General features: G+C 40.7%; 1 protein-coding gene across 5 annotated transcripts in view; it reads right to left on the minus strand.

Annotated features, from left to right (window-relative positions):
• Nucleotides 1-17,474, minus strand: part of MACROH2A1 (macroH2A.1 histone) — a 43,921-nt gene extending 26,447 nt beyond the window's left edge. For 4 of the 5 annotated variants that reach the window (XM_071759095.1, XM_071759093.1, XM_071759094.1 and 1 more), the window contains exons 1-2: nucleotides 17,326-17,474; nucleotides 8,609-8,809 (exon numbers count right to left, since the gene is read on the minus strand). In XM_071759095.1, the coding sequence (XP_071615196.1) occupies nucleotides 8,609-8,780 (172 nt within the window). In that variant the 5' untranslated portion in view covers nucleotides 8,781-8,809; nucleotides 17,326-17,474. Of the gene's footprint in view, nucleotides 1-3,919; nucleotides 4,068-8,608; nucleotides 8,810-17,325 lie in introns of those variants that run through there. The other variant, XM_071759096.1, reaches the window with a different exon arrangement.
• Between the last annotated feature and the right edge of the window lie 1,380 nt (nucleotides 17,475-18,854).

Here is an 18,854-nt window from a genome sequence, read left to right on the forward strand (position 1 = left end):
GGAAGTGAAAGTCCTGGAAGTTAAGATTTTAAGAGAAAGTTTCTTAACTTAAAGCTAGTTCTCATTCATACAAATTGAAAAAGTCCTTTGTACTATTTAGAACTAGGCAAAAGGATATGGGTAGTGAAAACTGTTCTAAGCCTGTTCTCACTACTTGAACCAAAACTGCTTTTCTTCTGCTGAGGTTTTTAAATGTTGAGTTAAATATTTTAAAGGAGAAAAGAAAACAGGTTGTATATTTTTGCACTTAGGCCTGAGATAAGACCACAGGAAAAGCTGCTCTAAAGGCACTTCCTATTCAAACACAACCAAAAAGTTTGAGAAGTTTCCAGAAACCTCATCCTGCAGCAAGTTTTCAGGGTGAGTTCTTCATCCTTTACTTGTAGAGCCTCTGACCTCTGGTTCTCTCTTGGACATCCTACCAAGGTCCCAGTTTCATTATTTGCATTTCCCTGTTTCACAGTGGTGCTGCTCTGCCTCCAATCCCCTTGCTTTGGTATTGTGCAACACTTGCAAATTTTGGACCAAGAAGTCAACACAAGGTTAAAATGAAACAAATCACTATCAGACTGAAACAAAGCAGACACAGTAGCAACTGCTGACCTGGATGGAAATTAAAAAAAAAGGCATTCTACCACTTGGAGAGAACCCTCTAGTTCATTCTTCCTAATGTTCAAACAAAATATTTTTTGTCAATAATGTATAATGCTCCTTTAAAGCCTTTATGACAATGCATTGCAAGCTAGGCCAGGTTCTAAATGTAAATACTCACTTTAATCTGAATTTAATCTGGTCTGAGTTCACCCAAAAAATGTTTTTTGGTTTTGTTTTTGATTTTGGTGTTTTTTTGTTTGTTTGTTTTTTGGTTTGGTTTTTTTTTGTTTTGTTTTGTTTGGGGTTTTTTTTTCGGTTTATATCTCAAGCTAAAACACTGTTGTTCCCTTGAATCCCTTTGTTCACCTTCTCTTCAGGGAGATGAAGTCATCGCTTTGAAAATTAATCTCTTAACAACTAACAGGCCATATGTTGACACAAGGCCAATTTCTGAACACACAAATTCCAACAGGAACAAGTCAGGGGGTTCTTAAAAAAAAAAAAAAAAAAATCTGAAGCCTCTCCTCAAAAGAAAATTGAAAACAATATCCAGAAATCAAGGAAAAATGAATGTTGATACAAATTTCATTGAGAAAATATGAATTTGCTACAAAGCCAACTACATGACAAGGAGCCTGCTTATTGTACTTTAAATTAATCATCTGTCCATCAGTATTTTATTGACTTCAGAATAATTTTACATTATTCCAGAAAGTTTTAACTCTATCAACCTCAATCAACCAAGACTGTTAAGAGTTTCCTGCATTCTTCTCTCTCTGTATTTCATTCAAGTCCCCCTGGAATCTGCAGTTGCAAGAGTGAAGGTAGAATCATTTAACAGCATTTTCCCTCTTACACATTTCAATAAAACAGCTTTCAATCTTGGTTCAAAGTTATGGAAACTTGATGCAGTGAAAATCAATTCAAGAAATTTTACTGCTTTGACCAAACCTCAACTCTCAGCAGGGCAATCGTTCTCTTAGGATGTGATAAAAAAATCCAAACCTTTCAGTCTTTAGTGCCTGAGCTGTATCAAAACTAGGCCCCTTGCAGCAGAAACTGTTAACTTTGCCAAGTTATTGTAAGTTTTGTATGTCTGCAAGTCAGATGACAGACTGATGTTTACATAAAACTCAAATTCAGACCACAAAAACCACTTCCACTTAGAGCATTCTGATCTGACTCACACTTCTTTTAAGTTCTTCTATACACTTTAATACCATCCTTTCTTTTCTTTTTTTAATAGTGTGAGATCGAATGTTATTTAACTTCTTATTTTTGTTATTTTTTTTTTTTTTAATTTCTTGGTTCACTATTAATCTGTTACAGGTATGAGAGTTCACTTTTCAGGGAAACCTGAAAGTCAAATTAATCTCAAATATGACTTATTACAACACTCACACCCTGAGTACTAATTTTAAAAGACAGAGCCCATTTCTTCTCCACTGACTTCAGGATCAAACTCAAACCAAACTTTTTCAGTGGAGTTTCCTCTACGTAGGAGTTTACACTTTACTGTTTCTCCTAACAGTTTACATATGTTTTAGAAATGCACTCAAACATGATTAATATAACTGCTGCCAGACCTTACTTGATCAAATGCAGCATGTAGGTTTGCTCTGGTTGTTAGGAGTGCAGGAGACCACTCGTGTCTTCAGGCTTGGTCCTAGATCAGTCTTTGTCCTTTGTAGACAACTGTTAGGAACTTGCATTTACAAATTTTAAAAGAAGTTTCCAATCATCTACTGCAACTCAGTCAACATTAATAACATTAATAACATAATAAAAAGATGAGACGACTTCAAATTGAAATTTTGGATTTTATTGAAGTGACTCTAAAGCCTGTGCTTGACAGGGGAAATGGATCAGTGTATCAAAGGGGTTTGTGCCCATGTGGTGTCATATGGAACAGAGGAGAAAAAGGTGCCACAAAATCAGCCCCATTTTTGTTCTACACCTCACTTAAATTCCACTCGGCAAAGGAAAGGGTGACACCAACATTAGCTGAATAGCAGTTTATAGTACAAGTCATTACTTTGTTGCAGCTTAACCAAACAAATAGATGTAATGACTACCACTACAAAAAAGCACCTTATTCTAAGATTTATATAAAACTAAAATTTAAGTCTTCTAGGGAGAAAATAATTCAGTGACCATGATGTAAAACACCAAACCAGTCCAGCCCAGTATTTTGTACATTATCTGCATATAACACAGATCACAATGCAAATTCTGATGCATATTTACCCCTCTGTGTCTATATTTTTGTATCAGTAGCCATGGTGAGGGCTTTTCTTATGAGAAAATTATTTCACTTGTATCATTTTTCATCAAACCTGATGTCTGTAGCTTGAAGAACACATTAGAACCCTAACTGGGTAAAGTAATTTTGTAACAGCTTTTGTAACTCAGCGTTCCACTTAAGTTTATGGCACTACAAGGGCAGACAGGCACCTAGGTAAGTGTTTACAAGGCTGGAGCCAAGGAAGGCCTTATCACTGAAGGAAAACTCTTCATTTATATAGATTTTAAGCAGATTGAGCCATGCATTTAAAAGCTCAGAGGAAGGTTGCTCATTCAATTGATAACAATGCAAAGTTGTAAATGTACAGAGGCTCTTCTTACAAGTATAGCAAGTTTGGGTTGTGACAGTCTCACTTCTGGTAAGACAATGACACAAGTCTTCTGTCAAAGAGGAATTTTACAAAGGAGCTTTGCTAGGACACTATTTTCAAAATGTCTCTGCTTATGAGGCTGTTGCCATAAAGAACCCTGCTGTATTTTAGGTCCAGTATTAATCCACATTAAAAATACACTGGATCTGAAGAGGTAGTTTCAGGCTTGCTCAAGTAAGCCATGGGTCCTACAAGCCCCTAAATTATTTTCAACTTCTTTTGTGACACCATATGTGGTACAACACTGTAACAGGGGTTACTGTTTCTAAAGCTGCCTACTTAAATAGAAGAAATGTATCTTGCTAGTGAATCCATGTTTCAACAGTATCAAAAAAATACTGTCAATTAATTATCATCTAAAATGTCATTACTTCCTGTGGACCCATTATTTATGGTGTACTCAGAATGCCTGGAACTTAAATCTGCTTTTAACAGAATGCATCTTTTACTGTGGACCTCTGAGCTCCCCTCTGCTTCCAAGCAGAAGTCCAGCAGTACATCTGCTTTGACAAACAGGGCAAATCATTGTTTTCCTCTGTGAACCCGTAAAAATCTTCAGCAGCAAGCAGAACACACGGGGTGAACAGCAGTTCAAGTTGATCAGCTTGCACATTGGAAAGTGAGCATCTGAAGTGAGCAGTTAAACTTACTGCATTCAGGAAGGGCTTTCATTTTGCAGCCAATCAGCAGCTGGCTTAAGAAAGTTTTCCACATCGAAAATTAATCAAGATGAAAATGCAACGAACTGAGCTCCAGCACATGAACCTTCATTAAGGGATTCTGGTGACATCAGAAAGCCTGAAAACAAAAACTCAGGTAAGCACCAGAATGCCTCAGATGCAATTCTAACCCTGGCATTAAAAAGGTGCTTATTTTACATTGTAACAAAATACATGATCAACAATACACGAAGGGCAATAAAAATCCAGTTGAGAAAAAAAAGAAATTCTAATGGAGAAAACAGACATTTAACATTTTCTCCAATCTTACTTCAGAACCATATACAGAACAAATATAAATCAAAGTCTCATTTCTTCTGTATTCCTGTTCTCCTGCTGTTTTATAAACTTCTCTTTCTCCTCATTTGCTATGACATTTTGTCAATTGAAAATTATTTACAATGTAGAGAAGACGATGGGGGGCAAGGGGAGCAGAAATCACTTGCAGGCCTGGTGCTTGCTGCCTTTAAATATGCCCAAGAGATTTCTGCTTTTTAAGGGCAAAGCAGTGTCTTGTTCACTTAGTAGCTAAGTCTGGACTGTACTGCAACTTGTGTGAGTTATTCATCCAAAGGGAACATAACCTGATCACATCTATGGCTGGATCAATTCTGGCAAATAAAAACCATACAACTTCATCTGAGTGGCTGCAATGCCCCAAATTAAGTCTGTGTCCACCCTTTCAACTGCCCTAATAGCAACATCAACATAAACTGATACTGATGGACTCCTTTGCAGAGAAAATATGGAGTAGATTGTAGTTTTCTGAAGTACACGTTAGGGAAGATAAACAGGCAATGAGCCACTGTAAAGTGCTGCAACAAGGAAAGAAAACAAAGGGAATTATTAGTGCTGAACTTCTTGCCAGCTTACAGTGGTTGACAATGCTTAAAATTAGTTCAGTAGCATAAGCAGAAATTAATCAAATATTCTGACTGTTCCCTGCAATAGGCAGCAATGCTTGAGCTGCTTCTGAAAAGGAAAATTAAAGCTCCTCAGCATCCATGCTCCAGAGCAAAGGAAGGAAGTATATCCACTTGCTTCAATATGGGTAAAGCTCAAAGGTACCTCCTGCACATTTGCCCACAAACACACACTCTCATCCTAATCACAGTGGACATTACACACTATTTTCTTAGTTGAAAACCAGGAAAGAATAAGCAGGTGGTAGCATTAAAAAAATTAAACTACATATACTGGGGGTGTTGAGAGAATTATTTTTTAATATTACTTGTGGGTAAACAAGAACATTTAGTAAGTATGAGAAGAATCCTTGCTGTCCAACCTGCTTACATGTCAAGTATAATGAAATGCAAGATAAGGAAAAACATTTTATTAGCTGAAGACCAGAAGATAACTTGTACAGCTAATAATGCACTAGTTTTATTACTATTACTTTTAAAGTTACTATAACAGACAACACAGGGAAGAAGTACTCCAGCCAGTCCCTGTAGAGGAAGCTGTCAGAGGAACTGTCAGAAAAACAGCACAGCAAAGATGGATGGTTTTTAGTACACAGCAACTGGAGCAGCCAGACTAAACCAGTGCATGATCCTGCTAGTGGAGCTGTGCCCTGTATAAACATGCTAATAAAAAGCATGAAAACAAGATAAATATAGTTTGAAGAAGCACTTCGTTGTGCACAGGCTGGAGAAGAGCTTAAATTACAAAATGGGTCCATAGACTACAAGGAATTCTAGGATGTGTATTTTCAGTTTCAGATGAGTATCTGAACATATGTGGTAACTCTAAGGTAACCTTCAAAGTGCAAAGCAGATAAAGTTGTAACTACAGATGGATCCAGAACAGAACTCCAAGTCTGAGCAGCTGGAAGCATTATGGAAATTTAAATCTCAAATTGAACCAAATCAAAATCCCAGATCTGAGCATATTATGGGCTAACTCCAGATTTACATCAGAGCTGAACTTTAGCAATGGACAAAGTTATAGCACTTCATCTTCTAAAGGATACAAAGTCAGTGACATATTCTGTAACACATGAACTAGTTTTCAAACCTTAGTTGGTTCCTTTCTACTAGGTCATAACTCTGTCATATCCCCTCCTAGTCCTTTCTGAAGCTTTTCTTTTATACAGCTGCTTTTGATAGTTTATGTTTTCCCCTCACAAGATTGTTTTTTTTATTTAGCCAATGTATTAGCATGCACTTCACATGATCTCCTTCCTATTATGTCACGTTCCTTCTTTTTTTATCATTTTTTAATTTTTTAAAAATACTTGAAATGCTTTGACTTAGTCTCAAATCATGGGCTGATATGAGTATCTTTAAAAACACTCCTAGAGAGAAGTCAGGATTTCTCTGGTTTTTTTAAGTAATAACTGTCAAGAGGTAAAAAGAACACAAACCAAAAAACTCTAAGCATCCCATTTCAAGGAAGTGTTTCTGAATTATACTGAAAAAGATGAGTGAGGAAAACATACTGAGCATTAAAGCCAAAAAATTACACCATATAGTGTGAAAAGCTTACTGAAAGAAAAGAGGAAGCCCCTTCTGCACCAAACTACAAATCATACCATTATCACTAACTCAGTAAGGAAAAAATTAGTATCTGTGCTTTTGAGATGCATCTACTTATAAGAATGAAAGAAAACCCTATCTACCTAGCTTCATAGGAGGGGAAAACAAAACAAAAAAACAGCTTAAAATATTTAAATGGAGGAAAAAAAGGTCCCCTTAGCTCTCCTCCTTTTTCTTTTTCCTGAAGAAGCCATATATGAAGTTTTTTGTTTGCTTTTTTGTTAATCTCCCCAGTTTCCCAGGATGCACAGCAGCTAAAGAAACATCTTTATTTCCCCAGCTTATTCTTAGCTGCCTAAATCATCAGTGCCTCAGCAAACACTTTGAATCAAAGTTAACCAATAACATGTGCTGCTCATTAGCAGTGCCATAAGCTCACCTGTATTGTTCCAATTCTTTAAAAGGGCAGCATTCAAAGCACCCTTCACCCTAAGAAACATTTTATTTGAGTTGTTATAGCTGTAACCAGGAACCTAGCTGCAGGAAATGTTAATTTTTAAGGTCATCTATGAAGTTTAAAAGCATTCTTTTAAAGAAAAGGCACGAATAAAGAAAACTACAAATACAAGCAAATGAAGGGGGGGAAAAAAAAAGGATATTTGATGGTTGAAAATATTCAATCATGTAATATGAATACCTTACAGAAAGCAAGCACTCTATAAATTATTCTTAGTGTTACCAATACTCATTGTTAAGGGAGAAAAACTTCACAGAAATAAAAATAAAATCAACACATTTCTGTTTGCCAATTCCAATATCCATTATAAGGTACATCTAAAATTCTCTTCAGAGTCAGGTCACTTCTTAAAATATTCTCAAAAAAGTTAAACCACATGTTTTGCTACTTAGTGCTTAAGTCAAAGAATAAATTAAGTGCATCTCCTTCTCAGAGACTAAGTGCACCCTTATAGCTTAAAAACTACTGTCCCTTGAAACACTTGCATCTGCTGCAACCAGAAGAGACATAAGCAGATAAACTGCAAAAAGAAACACTGCTATGAGAAATGAGATCCAACTCAAGCTTTGCCTTAGTCATGCCAGGAGAATCTGTCTCCAGACACCAATCCATTGAGCATGTGCTTTTTGCTAAATCCCACAGTACAGGTATATGCTTGTAAGTGGACCTGACCATGAGAATGTGACCTAGCTGATGTTTTATTCTTCTCCATTAAAAAAGAGAAATTATTTTAAGCAAACCAATATTGTGAAAATCCCACATCTTTATGCTATCACAGTTGGGGTTGATTTTTCATTAGAAGGCTACTTTTGTAATCTTGTTTGTAAGTCTCATTTGAGAGAACTGCTGTGTAGAGATCTTTACTTGCATGTGTAGTTGGGCAAAACATTTTCTTCCTTTAAAGTTTCTTCCTAAATGGAAGAAAAATAATACCTTTGTCCTCCAAGAAGGTACAGTGAGGCCAGGATAATTATTTCAGGTGTTTTCTTTGTAATGTGATGAGAAGAACAGGGAAATTTGCTACAAATGTAAGCAAATAAGCCATGTTGATTCGGGGCAGATGAACAGAGTGTGCATTTATACACAGACCAAGCCAAACAAATTGCAAACAGCATATGTGGTCTCAAAATTAATCTGTAAATTGAATAAAAATGTTTAAACAATGCTGTAAGCAATCTCAGCCCTGTGTAAACACTGAGAAGCTCTCTATTGAAAAGGAATGTATATGCTTAACAGACAATTATAACCCAAACAAAGGCATCAAGCACAAAATTGGAGCAGACAGGACTGCAACTCTGATGGCCCAGCCCCATACACCCCAACTGAGTAGGAATCTTCTGACTGCCCACGTGGAAGAGGAGTGTTTCCAACAGGTCAAAGCAAATCCAGTGTAGAATGCACAAAACCCCCCAAAGCTGTGAGGCAGAAGTGGAGGTACCTTGATTTCAGTTTAGATGAGTGATCAGAGTAGCACTTACTTCAATTATAACTTTTTTACTCATCTATAAACCAGAGGCTCCTTCTTACATTTTTCATTTTGCTTTTTTTTTTTTTTTTTCTTCCCTATGCAAATTCAGTTTATTTCATAACTTTCACTACTGCTATTTCACATTAAGTAAAACCTACCAGTCAGATATTCCAGTACAGCAGCCATGTAGACTGGAGCACCAACACCAATTCTGTACTTCGGGTGGCCTTTCTTGATGTAACGGAGCATTCTTCCAACAGGGAATATGACCCCAGCCTTTGCAGAGCGGGAAGTCTTGGTTGACTTCTTCTTTCCACCCCTGCTGGACATTTTGTCTGTATTGGGTCTGGAACAGCACTCTACATATTAAGGAAAACAAAATAAAACAAAAAAGTTATGAATAAGGGCTGATGCTATAAAGCTGTATTCTGAATTTCAAGATAAATCAGTATTTTCGAGTAGGCAATGCATTAGGGTGCCCAAAACATACAGTTCCCTTTATAGGGTATACACAACAAGAACTTAAAATAATTTTCCACAGAATGTTTGCTTGCTGTTGTAATCTTGACATACTTTTACACAGTAAAGATACGGAGTCAGAGAAATTATTTTGTTGAAATCTGGTCTGGGATTACTTTTTGAAATTCCTCGCAGATTAAACCTGGTACCACTAATGGAGCAAAGTGTGCTACCCACCTAACGAAAACCAGAGCTTCTGCATTAAAGCAGAGGATGCTTTCTGCAAGTAGACTGAGATCATAGATTCACAGAAAGTTAGAAGTTGGAAGGGACCTTGAAAGATCATCCAGTCCAACCCCCCTGCCAGAGCAGGGTCACCTACAGGAGAACATGTAGGAAAGTATCCAGGCAGGTTTTGAATGTCTCCAGAGAAGGAGACTCCACAAACCCTGGAGAAGGAGACTCCCCAACCCCTGGGCAGCCTCTGCCAGGGCTCTGTCACCCTCACAGTGAAAAAATTTTCGTGTTTATATGGAACCTCCTATGCTGAAGTTTATATCCATTGCCTCTTGTCCTATCATTGGGCATAACAAAGAGGAGTCTGGCACCATCCTCCTGGCTCTCTCCCTTTATGTATTTATAAACGTTAATAACCCTCTGCTCCCTGGGAAAAACTCCTGATTTGGCAATTGAACAACTGTGGTTGAATCAAATTAATGGGTGGAACAGCCCTATGTTCTCAGCTAGGACAAACTGCATCCACAAGAAGTTTCATAAAGTGTATTCACCATCCTTAAAGAAATAGATCTTCAAGCACGTGTGACTTTATGGAGCAAAGGCCTATGCACGGCTAAGTGCATCTCCTGTACACTAAATGTTCTCTTTTTAGAAAAACCCGAAATGAACCACCTGAGATTTGAACATACCACAAAGAAGCAATCTCCACATCAGAGGCTGTACCACATCAACATGGCCTCTAGGAATCTGCCAAACTCCTATCTGCCACCTTTCCTTATCGTAACAGTGGTCTAAAAGCCCAGCAGCTATCTGACAACTGTATGGCAGTTTATGTCAGTGAAGAAAACCACTGTTGATACAGCTGTCAAACATATTATTTTCTCTCTTTGATTTCTGCTCAGGCTGCAAATAGAAGCTGACAAATCCAAAGAGGTGGAGGGTTTGCAGGCTCTTGAGGTATCTGGAGGTTTAGGCAATGCACTGGGTTTTGAATTGGACTTGGAAGAAAGGAGAGAGTCCCCTTCTCTTTCTCCTGCACGTCTGCACTCTAGGGAAACCAGTGATACACATACTGCCCTGCATCCTGCTGCTTCCTTGCTGCACCAATCCTACCTAAAACAAATGAAAATTCCCTTGTGTGTTTATATACTCCACCATGAAACCTCTTTAAACTGTGTTTTCCCATCACACCTGTTCTCTGCTCCCCTTTCTGTTTTTCTTTGATTTATTCTAATTCTGTCTTTATGGACCTGTTATACATCTGAGTCCACAACAATTAAGTGAGCTCAGAATTAGGCAAAACTTGTTCACTTGCCCCACTTCCAAGTTTTGCAACTTCTGCTCTGTGCTAACATGTCCTGAAGTCTTTACATTTCAATGAGTCACTGTGATTCAGACTACACAACTATCAATGAACACTGCTCAGGGTAACTAAAGAAATGCCAGTATCAAATATTTCTTTTTTTCTACTTCCACACTCCACTCATCAAAGAGTCCAGGCATGCATAACACATGAAGTAAGATACATGCAACAGGCTTACTGCTTGTTAAAGGTAAACAAAATTATCCCATCTTAGTAGTTCAGATGAAAGTCACACAGTATTTATGAAATCTGTCAAAATCAGACAGGAATCTTTGGAAAGGGGGAAGCCATCAAAAGGGCTCCTCCTTTCCTCTGCTGTGAACTCAGCTTAGTAACAATTATTATTCTGCAAAAAAGAGGACAAGAGTCAATTTTCTTGCCTTGAGAAAATGCCTAACTGGAGCTCATAACTGATTTCAAAAACCTATTTAATTGCATTTTGTCATCTAGTCAGCTCTGTCTTTGTTAGCAGAAAGGCTGGGTGTGGCTCAGAGTTGGCAATGGACTTTCTGCCAGGAATTATTGTCATAGTTCATAATCCATTTTCATCAATACTGCACATGTTTAATCTCACAAATATTAAAAAAATACACAGAACCAAACACCTGGGAAAGCAGGCATGAGAAATACCTGTGCTTCTGGTTTCCTTCATAATACCTTCGTTTTGTAACTGGTAGGTGAATTATGAAAAATATAATTTTCCTATGGAAAACCTGCAAGACTTTAATAGCAAACTTCCATTGATCACTGAGCTTCTAGGTTAGTTGGAAGATATGAAAACCCTTCTTACTTTAGGATTTTTCTGTTTTTTCCTTTGGAAGAGTATCATCTAGCCATCAGCTGCTCTAACATTTGGATCAAGGCATGAGAAAAGCATGAAGCAATACTGAATTACTGCCAGAAATGCTTTGAAGAAGCTGGCACAAACACAGCTCACCCAAATTAAAAACCCAAATGGAAGACACACATGGATGACCACGCTGTAGTTGGCAACAGAAGAGATGAGGGGGCACTGCCCCTTCATTTTTAGTTCCCAGACAATAACTATTCATAGAGAAGGGAGGTTCCTTCATATGTGGAAACAAATGGACACTGTATCACTGTCTGTGGACACACAGCATCTACCCAAAGCAATGCTATGTCTGTTGTTAATATATTGTCAATTGCATTGGTCATGCTAAATCAAACCCCCTTAGATCACCCTCCAGCAAAACTTTGCTGTTAAGTTTCCAAGCTCTTTCATCTGGTGTTGAGAAGACATTCTTACCTTTAACATAACATTTCCTATTTAATACTGTCCAAGCTCCCTGTTTTCTGCAGCTAACACCTACCTGTATATGGAATGGCATATTCTTCTTTTATAATAAATTTGTTTTATCACTTCTGTGAATTCTAGAGGTTAATTTTCTCTTTCATACTCCTGGTCACATTTCTCCCATTAATATTTAGGATGACCATGGACCTATTTTGACAATTAACCTGATCCTCTCATACTGTACATTAAAGAGCTAAACTAGCTGCAAGTTTATTTGTGAGGAAGAACTTTGCCTGAATCAGAAAGGTGAGGGCTTGCATATTCAAAAACTGGAACTTTTATTATTTCAGGTAAAACATTATTAAGGTGAGTTTCAGAGCTTCTGCCTCAAGGATTCTGTTCCTACATTGTAGTGAACCACCCTCTCTTTACGTGTTGGGAGTGGAGGAAGGGAAATTCCAGTCAAGTTTCAAGTACCACTTTTGATTTTGCCAATCATGTAATTTGGAAGGAGAAAAACAGAGCCTAACATGGAAGACTTCTTTTGGGCTCAAATCAGGATCATTACTTTGCAGAACCTGCTGTCCTGCCTTTGAGCTGAGGGACACCCCAACAATCTCTCATCATCTCCCCTCTACTTTTAGTTCTCCACAGCAACAGAGAAGGGAAAGAGACAGAAGATTTAACCTGCAACAGCCCCCCCCCCCCCCCCCCCCCCAAAAAAAAAAAAAAAAATCCCAAACCAAACAGAATCTGAAGTTAAATGTAAAAAGCACAGCAACAAATCAAAAACCAAAGGAAAATGGGTGTCTTACGTGTTCTCAAGTGCTTTATCTCTGTAACACCAGAACCTCTGGAATGCTGCCAACATTAATGAACCAGAGCTGTTTGCTGAGTCACTGCTAACCAGCAGAGGAGGGAGGAAACCAAAGGGAATCTTACCACATGCACCATAGTTCAGGCAAGATTTGAGCAAGATAATTTAAAAAAAAATCACAGTCAATGGACCAGTCTTTCCTTTGTTTCTCCTCTTCAGCCTTTGCAATGGAATTACTGAGAACCTTTTCCAAAGACACTGCAAAATCTTCAAAGATTTGCCAATAAAATGGCTTCACGTCAGTGTGACAGTTCAAAAAAATTATCCCTGTGATAATCAGGGGATATCACTGAGGAGTCAACTTAGATAATTCCACCTTTGGCTTCAACTCAAATTTAATGCTACATTCTCCAGTGGCTCTGCTGTGCTTGGACACAGATCACCCTCCTTGCAGAATTTAGCACCTCATTCATAGCCTTTTGAAAACCCCTTGAAGACTGCAGCAAGAGTCATACTGCTTTCTGACATTACAAAATTCACAGAAATGAAAATTTGATGGTATTATTAGCTTGGCTCAGAGCAAAGACTTAAGCTAAAAGGCTCCTCTGCTGTCAAGTCTGTGCAAGCCAGAAACACAGTTTCTAAGAAACAAGATAGTATTAAGGTGAAGCAATGAAATCAGCATAATTAACAGTCTTGTGTTTTGCACTGGCTGTAGTACTGCTGGTTGGCTATACCTTTCTGTGAGAAGATAGAGCACTAAACCACTCTTTCCAGCACCACCTTCCTAAAATGCACATTGCCATCTGTTTTTCTGAAAGGTTTAGCATCACACAATGCTGAAAGTAAAACCTGCACGATCTGGTAAAGAGGTAGCTAATTTCCAAGTACCACTACTTCATTAGCCCAGTCAATTTGACACTTATCAAACAGTAGCAACAAACCCACCTGCCTTGTTCTCAGGCACCAATTATTAATTTCTTAACAACTGACATCAAATGCTTCTGCTGCAAGACGGGGACTCTTCTGACCATGGATTTACATCAGTGTGTTAAGTGCACTTAGAAAACAGATGATAAAATTTACATCTACATGGTCACATAAGTGTAGTGGAATCCAGGAGACCATTACCACAACAGGATAAACACTAAGATTTAGTAACTATGTTTCTCTTTTTTTACTGCACAAAGACTAAGCCTGAAAGTTGATTTTTGTATCACAAGGGATTAACCACAATGCTATTTTGTTCCCATTATTTCAAAAGATTAACAATGTAAGTGCTGCCACTCTCGCTTAAATCTATTTATGTAATATAATAATAGCCACTCACTGAACTCTTTTTGAAAAGGTGCATTTGAATTTGCTTTGACAACTAACTTGATCTGTTCTTGGCTAATCAGAAGCTAGTCTGGCATATTTATAAAATGCACTGCTTCGGGAGTTGGTATAAAATGGTCCCTAATAATGCTCACCTAGCACAACAGTGTCTCAGTCTGTGACAGTCTCTTTCTAGGTGAGACAGTAATAAAAGAAGAGCTAATCACTCAGTTATCGTTTGATCTGGTGTGATTTCAAGTTTTAGCTCAAATGTTTTATTGAAGCAGTAACTCTTTGTGCTCTGAAACAGACAGAGGAGTGAAATGAACTGTGAAACAGAACTACATTAGTTCTCATCTGGGAAGGTAGCATCATACATATATTTATTTTCCCTTAGAAAATTAGACAGCATTCCTCATCTACAAATGCCTAACAGATGTACTTCCTCCTGCAGATTAGTAAGACTAAAATTCCCATAGTGGTAACATAAAGGATGGGAAAAAGAAGAACAACACTTTCACAAAATCTGTGCAAAACAAAGAACTGCTGCACAATTGTATTCAACTGTCAAAAGTCCCTCCCTCCCACAATGGGTCTGAAAACCCAAACCAAATTATCTCCTTAATGCCCAAACCTCCACTAAGAGTAGTATGGAGAGTATGACACCAGTTTTAGCCCAGTTTTAGCTGGGCATCCTGCCACCAATAGTCAGGAAAATGTAAATACAATTGTCTTCACTGACCACTGCTGGGAGTGCCAGCATGAAATCAAGTCCATTTCTGCATTATAGCTTTTTGTATAGGAGGTAGGAAGCATAAAATGTGGTAAAGGACTGGACCATTTATTAAATTCAATGGTCAGAAAAAAAAGCTGTTTTAAAGAACATTTTGAAAACTTCTTTGTCCCTTGACGTTTTTGGAAGAAAGGAAAACCACCAAGAATTCACATGGATGCTTCCAAGGCAAAAATCAGATACAGAATGAAATTTAAGATAGATGCTATACTCCTGGGGGAAGGGAGCCCAAGAACTCAACCAGTGGGAGGCCATGAATGGCATGATTCTACCATCAGCCTTTTGGAGCAAGGACCAGGAGCTGAATACTGCTCATCCCCTCTTTGGGATGGGTCTGGGTAAGGCACTATAAACATCTTTATGTGTCTAAAGCCTCTTTCTCTGACAAATTAGTAATCATTGCACTCTTCCCACAAACACTGCATGTTTCTTTTTCCCTTTTACCTCAAAGAAGCACTAAGCTGACAAAACCTAACACTCACTGGGTCAATACTCCCTCTCCCAGGGGAGGCTCTCTCTGGAGATGCTTTTTTCCTCTTGAGGCATCAGTTCTGGATTCCTGCTCCTTTATCTCATTCCTTATTCCTGCTCCTTCATAATCTTCCTTGGGCAGGACTGCCTTTCATGTAGAATGGACAACAGGCCTTGATCCTGGTTTATAAGAGCTGTACAAAAATACTTCTGAATCCCTTTCAGAGCACAAGATTTTGACAGTTCCTCAGGAAAGTGACCAGCTCACGTACCTTATCAAGAGAATATTTTTTACCAAAGCTCACTGCTGTATACTGGAATTTTACCTGCAGAACCAGGCAACTCATTAGAACAAATTTGAACATGCTGATTTCTTTTAAGACTTATTTTGCAGTGGTGGATTTTTCTTTTTGATAAAGCTGATCTATCAAATAAGCAGTGTTTAAACAGTCTTCATATATTGTTGTCATGAGGCCAAATTCTAAGCCACAACTGATCTAAGAGGTAGTAGTAAGATTAATCTACACTGTCAACATTTGGCTTTACTGGCTTTCAGGACCTATGCCTTACACACAATGAAAGAAAAAGTTACCCTTTAGGAGCACAGAAGGCCAAGAAGATTTCATTGTGAAAGGTTATGACACAAAACACAGCAAAATAACCTGCAACCATTACTGAGTAAACAAAAATCTAATTCCTTTACTTAGGAACACTTTAAAGAAAAATAACCCCCACAACACACTGTAGTTTTCTGAGGACCCCGTTATACAAAATCTCTCATATTCAATTCCATTAAAATTTATTCTTCAAAGCAACTGTAACTGTCTTGTTCACAACTAAATCTTTTAACTCTTGGTTGTTCCCAAGAACCTAAGTTCTGCTTTAATTGCTCACTTGCTCCTTAGCTCATTTATTTCTTCTGCTCTTAGGAATGGGGGAGGCAGTGGATCTGCAAAGTTCCCTACAGACCTGTTGCTAAGTGACAGCCACGCAGTCCTGGGGAAAAAAATGGATGTGAATTTCTATGGTCAAGAGATAAATAACAGGACTCATCTAAATATATTCCAACCAGCCTCCTTCCATCAACATAAACAAAGCAACCTCAGTTTTACAGCAGCCTATTTGCAGACGAGCTGGTTCCAAGTGGCGGCTTCAGATACAAATTCTGCAACTTTTTAAGATTAGAGACGAAACAAAAGGATTATAGGAAGATGCAAGTTACAGAAACAGTTTGCTCGCCTTGCTGCCTCCTACAGGCACAAACACATCAGCCGTGGGTCTAAACCCAGGTGCTCCTGGGCTGTACCTTGTGCGGGGTGTGAGGAACCCGCATTCACCTGCGTCTTGCAGTACTCGCAGTCCCCCGTGAGGAACTCCCACACCCAGACACAGTCCGTATAGGTTGCTCAAACCCTGCAGGCAGACATATTGCAGCCTAGACAAGAAGTGACAGTTCTCAAAGAATAAAGAAAGGGCCCCGTTTCTAGCTGAACGTTTATTTTTAACACTCTCCCAAGCCTTTCTTTTTGGTTAAAAAAATTTTTTAAAAAAAATTTAAAAAAAGGTTTTGTGTTTTTTTGGTTTTTTTTTCAAATTAAGTCGTTCCCGCGTAGCAGGTAACTTTTATGCCCCGGTTTCTTCATCCCAAAGCGAACCACGCTGGCAACACGTCCCGCTGCCTTTCCCTTGCTCTTTTCGCAGTCTCTCCGGATTATCTTCTCCTGCCCGGTGACCCGCGGCGGGACAGAGCAGGAGTCGGGCAGTGCGCATGAAGGCGGAGAGAGACGTGAGGAACGGCGGCTCCACACCCCCGGTTTCTCCGCGGCAGCCGGGTGGGAGCGGGGAGCCCCCGGGACCCCTTGCAGCCCCCAGCCCCGCCACCCCCCGCCGCCACCATTTCCCCGGGAGCGGGGACCTCCCGCCAATCACCCCGGGCACAACGAGAACAGACAGAACACACAGACGGCCCGAAGCGGCCCGCCCTCCCCCTACCCGGTTTATCCTTAGGGAAATGCTGAGATGAAGGAGCGGGCACGACCATTCCCTCACAGCCCACCTTAGCCGGTTCGGCGGCCGCCGGGCCGGTGCCACCCCGCCGCGGTAGAGCCCCTCAGCGACCCCGAGCCCCTCCTCCCTTCCTCGCACCCCGCGGCAGTGACTTACAGCGCGGCCTCCGGCGGCAATATGTGGGCCGGCGGCGGCCCCGGTTCCGCTCCCGGTTCCCGCTCCGGCTCCCGCTGCCTCCGCTCCGCCCGCGGGGCCACCGGGAACGGCTGCACGGGCTGACCGCGAGCTCCCACAATGCCCCGCGCACCCCCGCGTCACATCCCTCCCCCCCTCCCTCCTTTTCCCGGCGGGCTCCGCCCCTCACGGCCGCGGTTGGCGGGGCCGCTGCCTCACGCACCCTCGGGGGCCGGCGCCGTTCGCTCCTCGGCCCGCGTTCCCCGGGGGTTCTCCCCTCAGTGCTCCCCCACCCCCCATCTGCAGCCGCCACCTCGGATGGCCCCAAAATGGGGGGTGCAGCCCCCCCCCAGCCCCCGCCGCAGCTGAACAGCCCCGTCCCTGCGCGGGGCTGGGCCTTGGCGCTGGGCTCCTCTCCACAGCTGCTGCCGGCCCTGCCTTCTGGCCAGGCCATTGTGTACAAACGCGTTCGCTTCGCAGTCTTCAGCGGCGAGGACAAAGCGGGAGGATTACGGCCGTGTTCCTTCACCCCTCCCTCCCCCAAAAAAACACCCAAATTTAAGTGTCTTGGCCGGAGGAGGAAGAGGAGTGATTGAAGTGTTACTGCTGGTTGTGGGGCGTGCAAGCGCTCTTTCTGCTTTCGTGGTGCTGTACAAAGATGGCTTGCTGCCATTTTATAAAGGCCCCAGATGGAGCTTTTGGAGGAGTTTCGGCATGGGAGATGTGGATGTCCTTGAGTGCACCTTGTGAGGTTGCCGCTGGCCCCCATCTGTGTGTCCAGACAACAAACAGAGGGAGCACCCCCTCTCCTTCATTACCTTGCCCACCAGCTGCCTGTGGAAGAGGGCAGCAGCCAGAGAGCATCTTGGCCACAGGACACCCAAGTCATAACAGATTGCCTCTGCATTTAGAGCAGCGGGACTGGAGGCAGTGGGAGTTCTGAATGTGATGGAAAACTGACTTGCTAATATTCCCAGCCCCTTCTGCTGCTCCTACCTGAAGAGAGTGTCCTCTTGCTTCAGAGCCCAAAGCAGGATGCCAGCCCAGAGCATCTTTCCCACTGTCCCTTGCTTGTCTTTTTTGGCCAGAGCCATGGCAGGTGACATTGGCACAGGGGTGTAATGTTGCTACTGCTAGCTGCAGTAGAAGCAAGTTGCACTAGTAGAGGCAAAGAGTTTCTCCAGCACTCCTTATTTTGCTCAGTATCATCACATGTTCATGGTACTTTTGTTATATGAAAGACAAAGCAGAAAGGAAGAAAATTGTTTAAAGGAAGAATGAAAAATGGGAACTGGGGACAGCCTGTAGGAAGCTTGTGACTGGTCTGAGAAGCGTGCCTTCAAAAAGTGTTCCTGAAATAAGGGATGAGAAGACGTGGTGCAGACAGGGCTGTATGGAGTGCATGTGGCCTACAGGAGCAACATGACGTGCAGTTCCACTGGCCAAGCTCAGGTATTACAGTTGTGATGTTCTGATCCACACAAAAGGCCAAGTTTGGTTTGCTTTTTAGT

The sequence above is a fragment of the Heliangelus exortis genome, chromosome 15 (assembly GCF_036169615.1).
Source record: "Heliangelus exortis chromosome 15, bHelExo1.hap1, whole genome shotgun sequence".
Lineage (NCBI taxonomy): Eukaryota > Metazoa > Chordata > Aves > Apodiformes > Trochilidae > Heliangelus > Heliangelus exortis.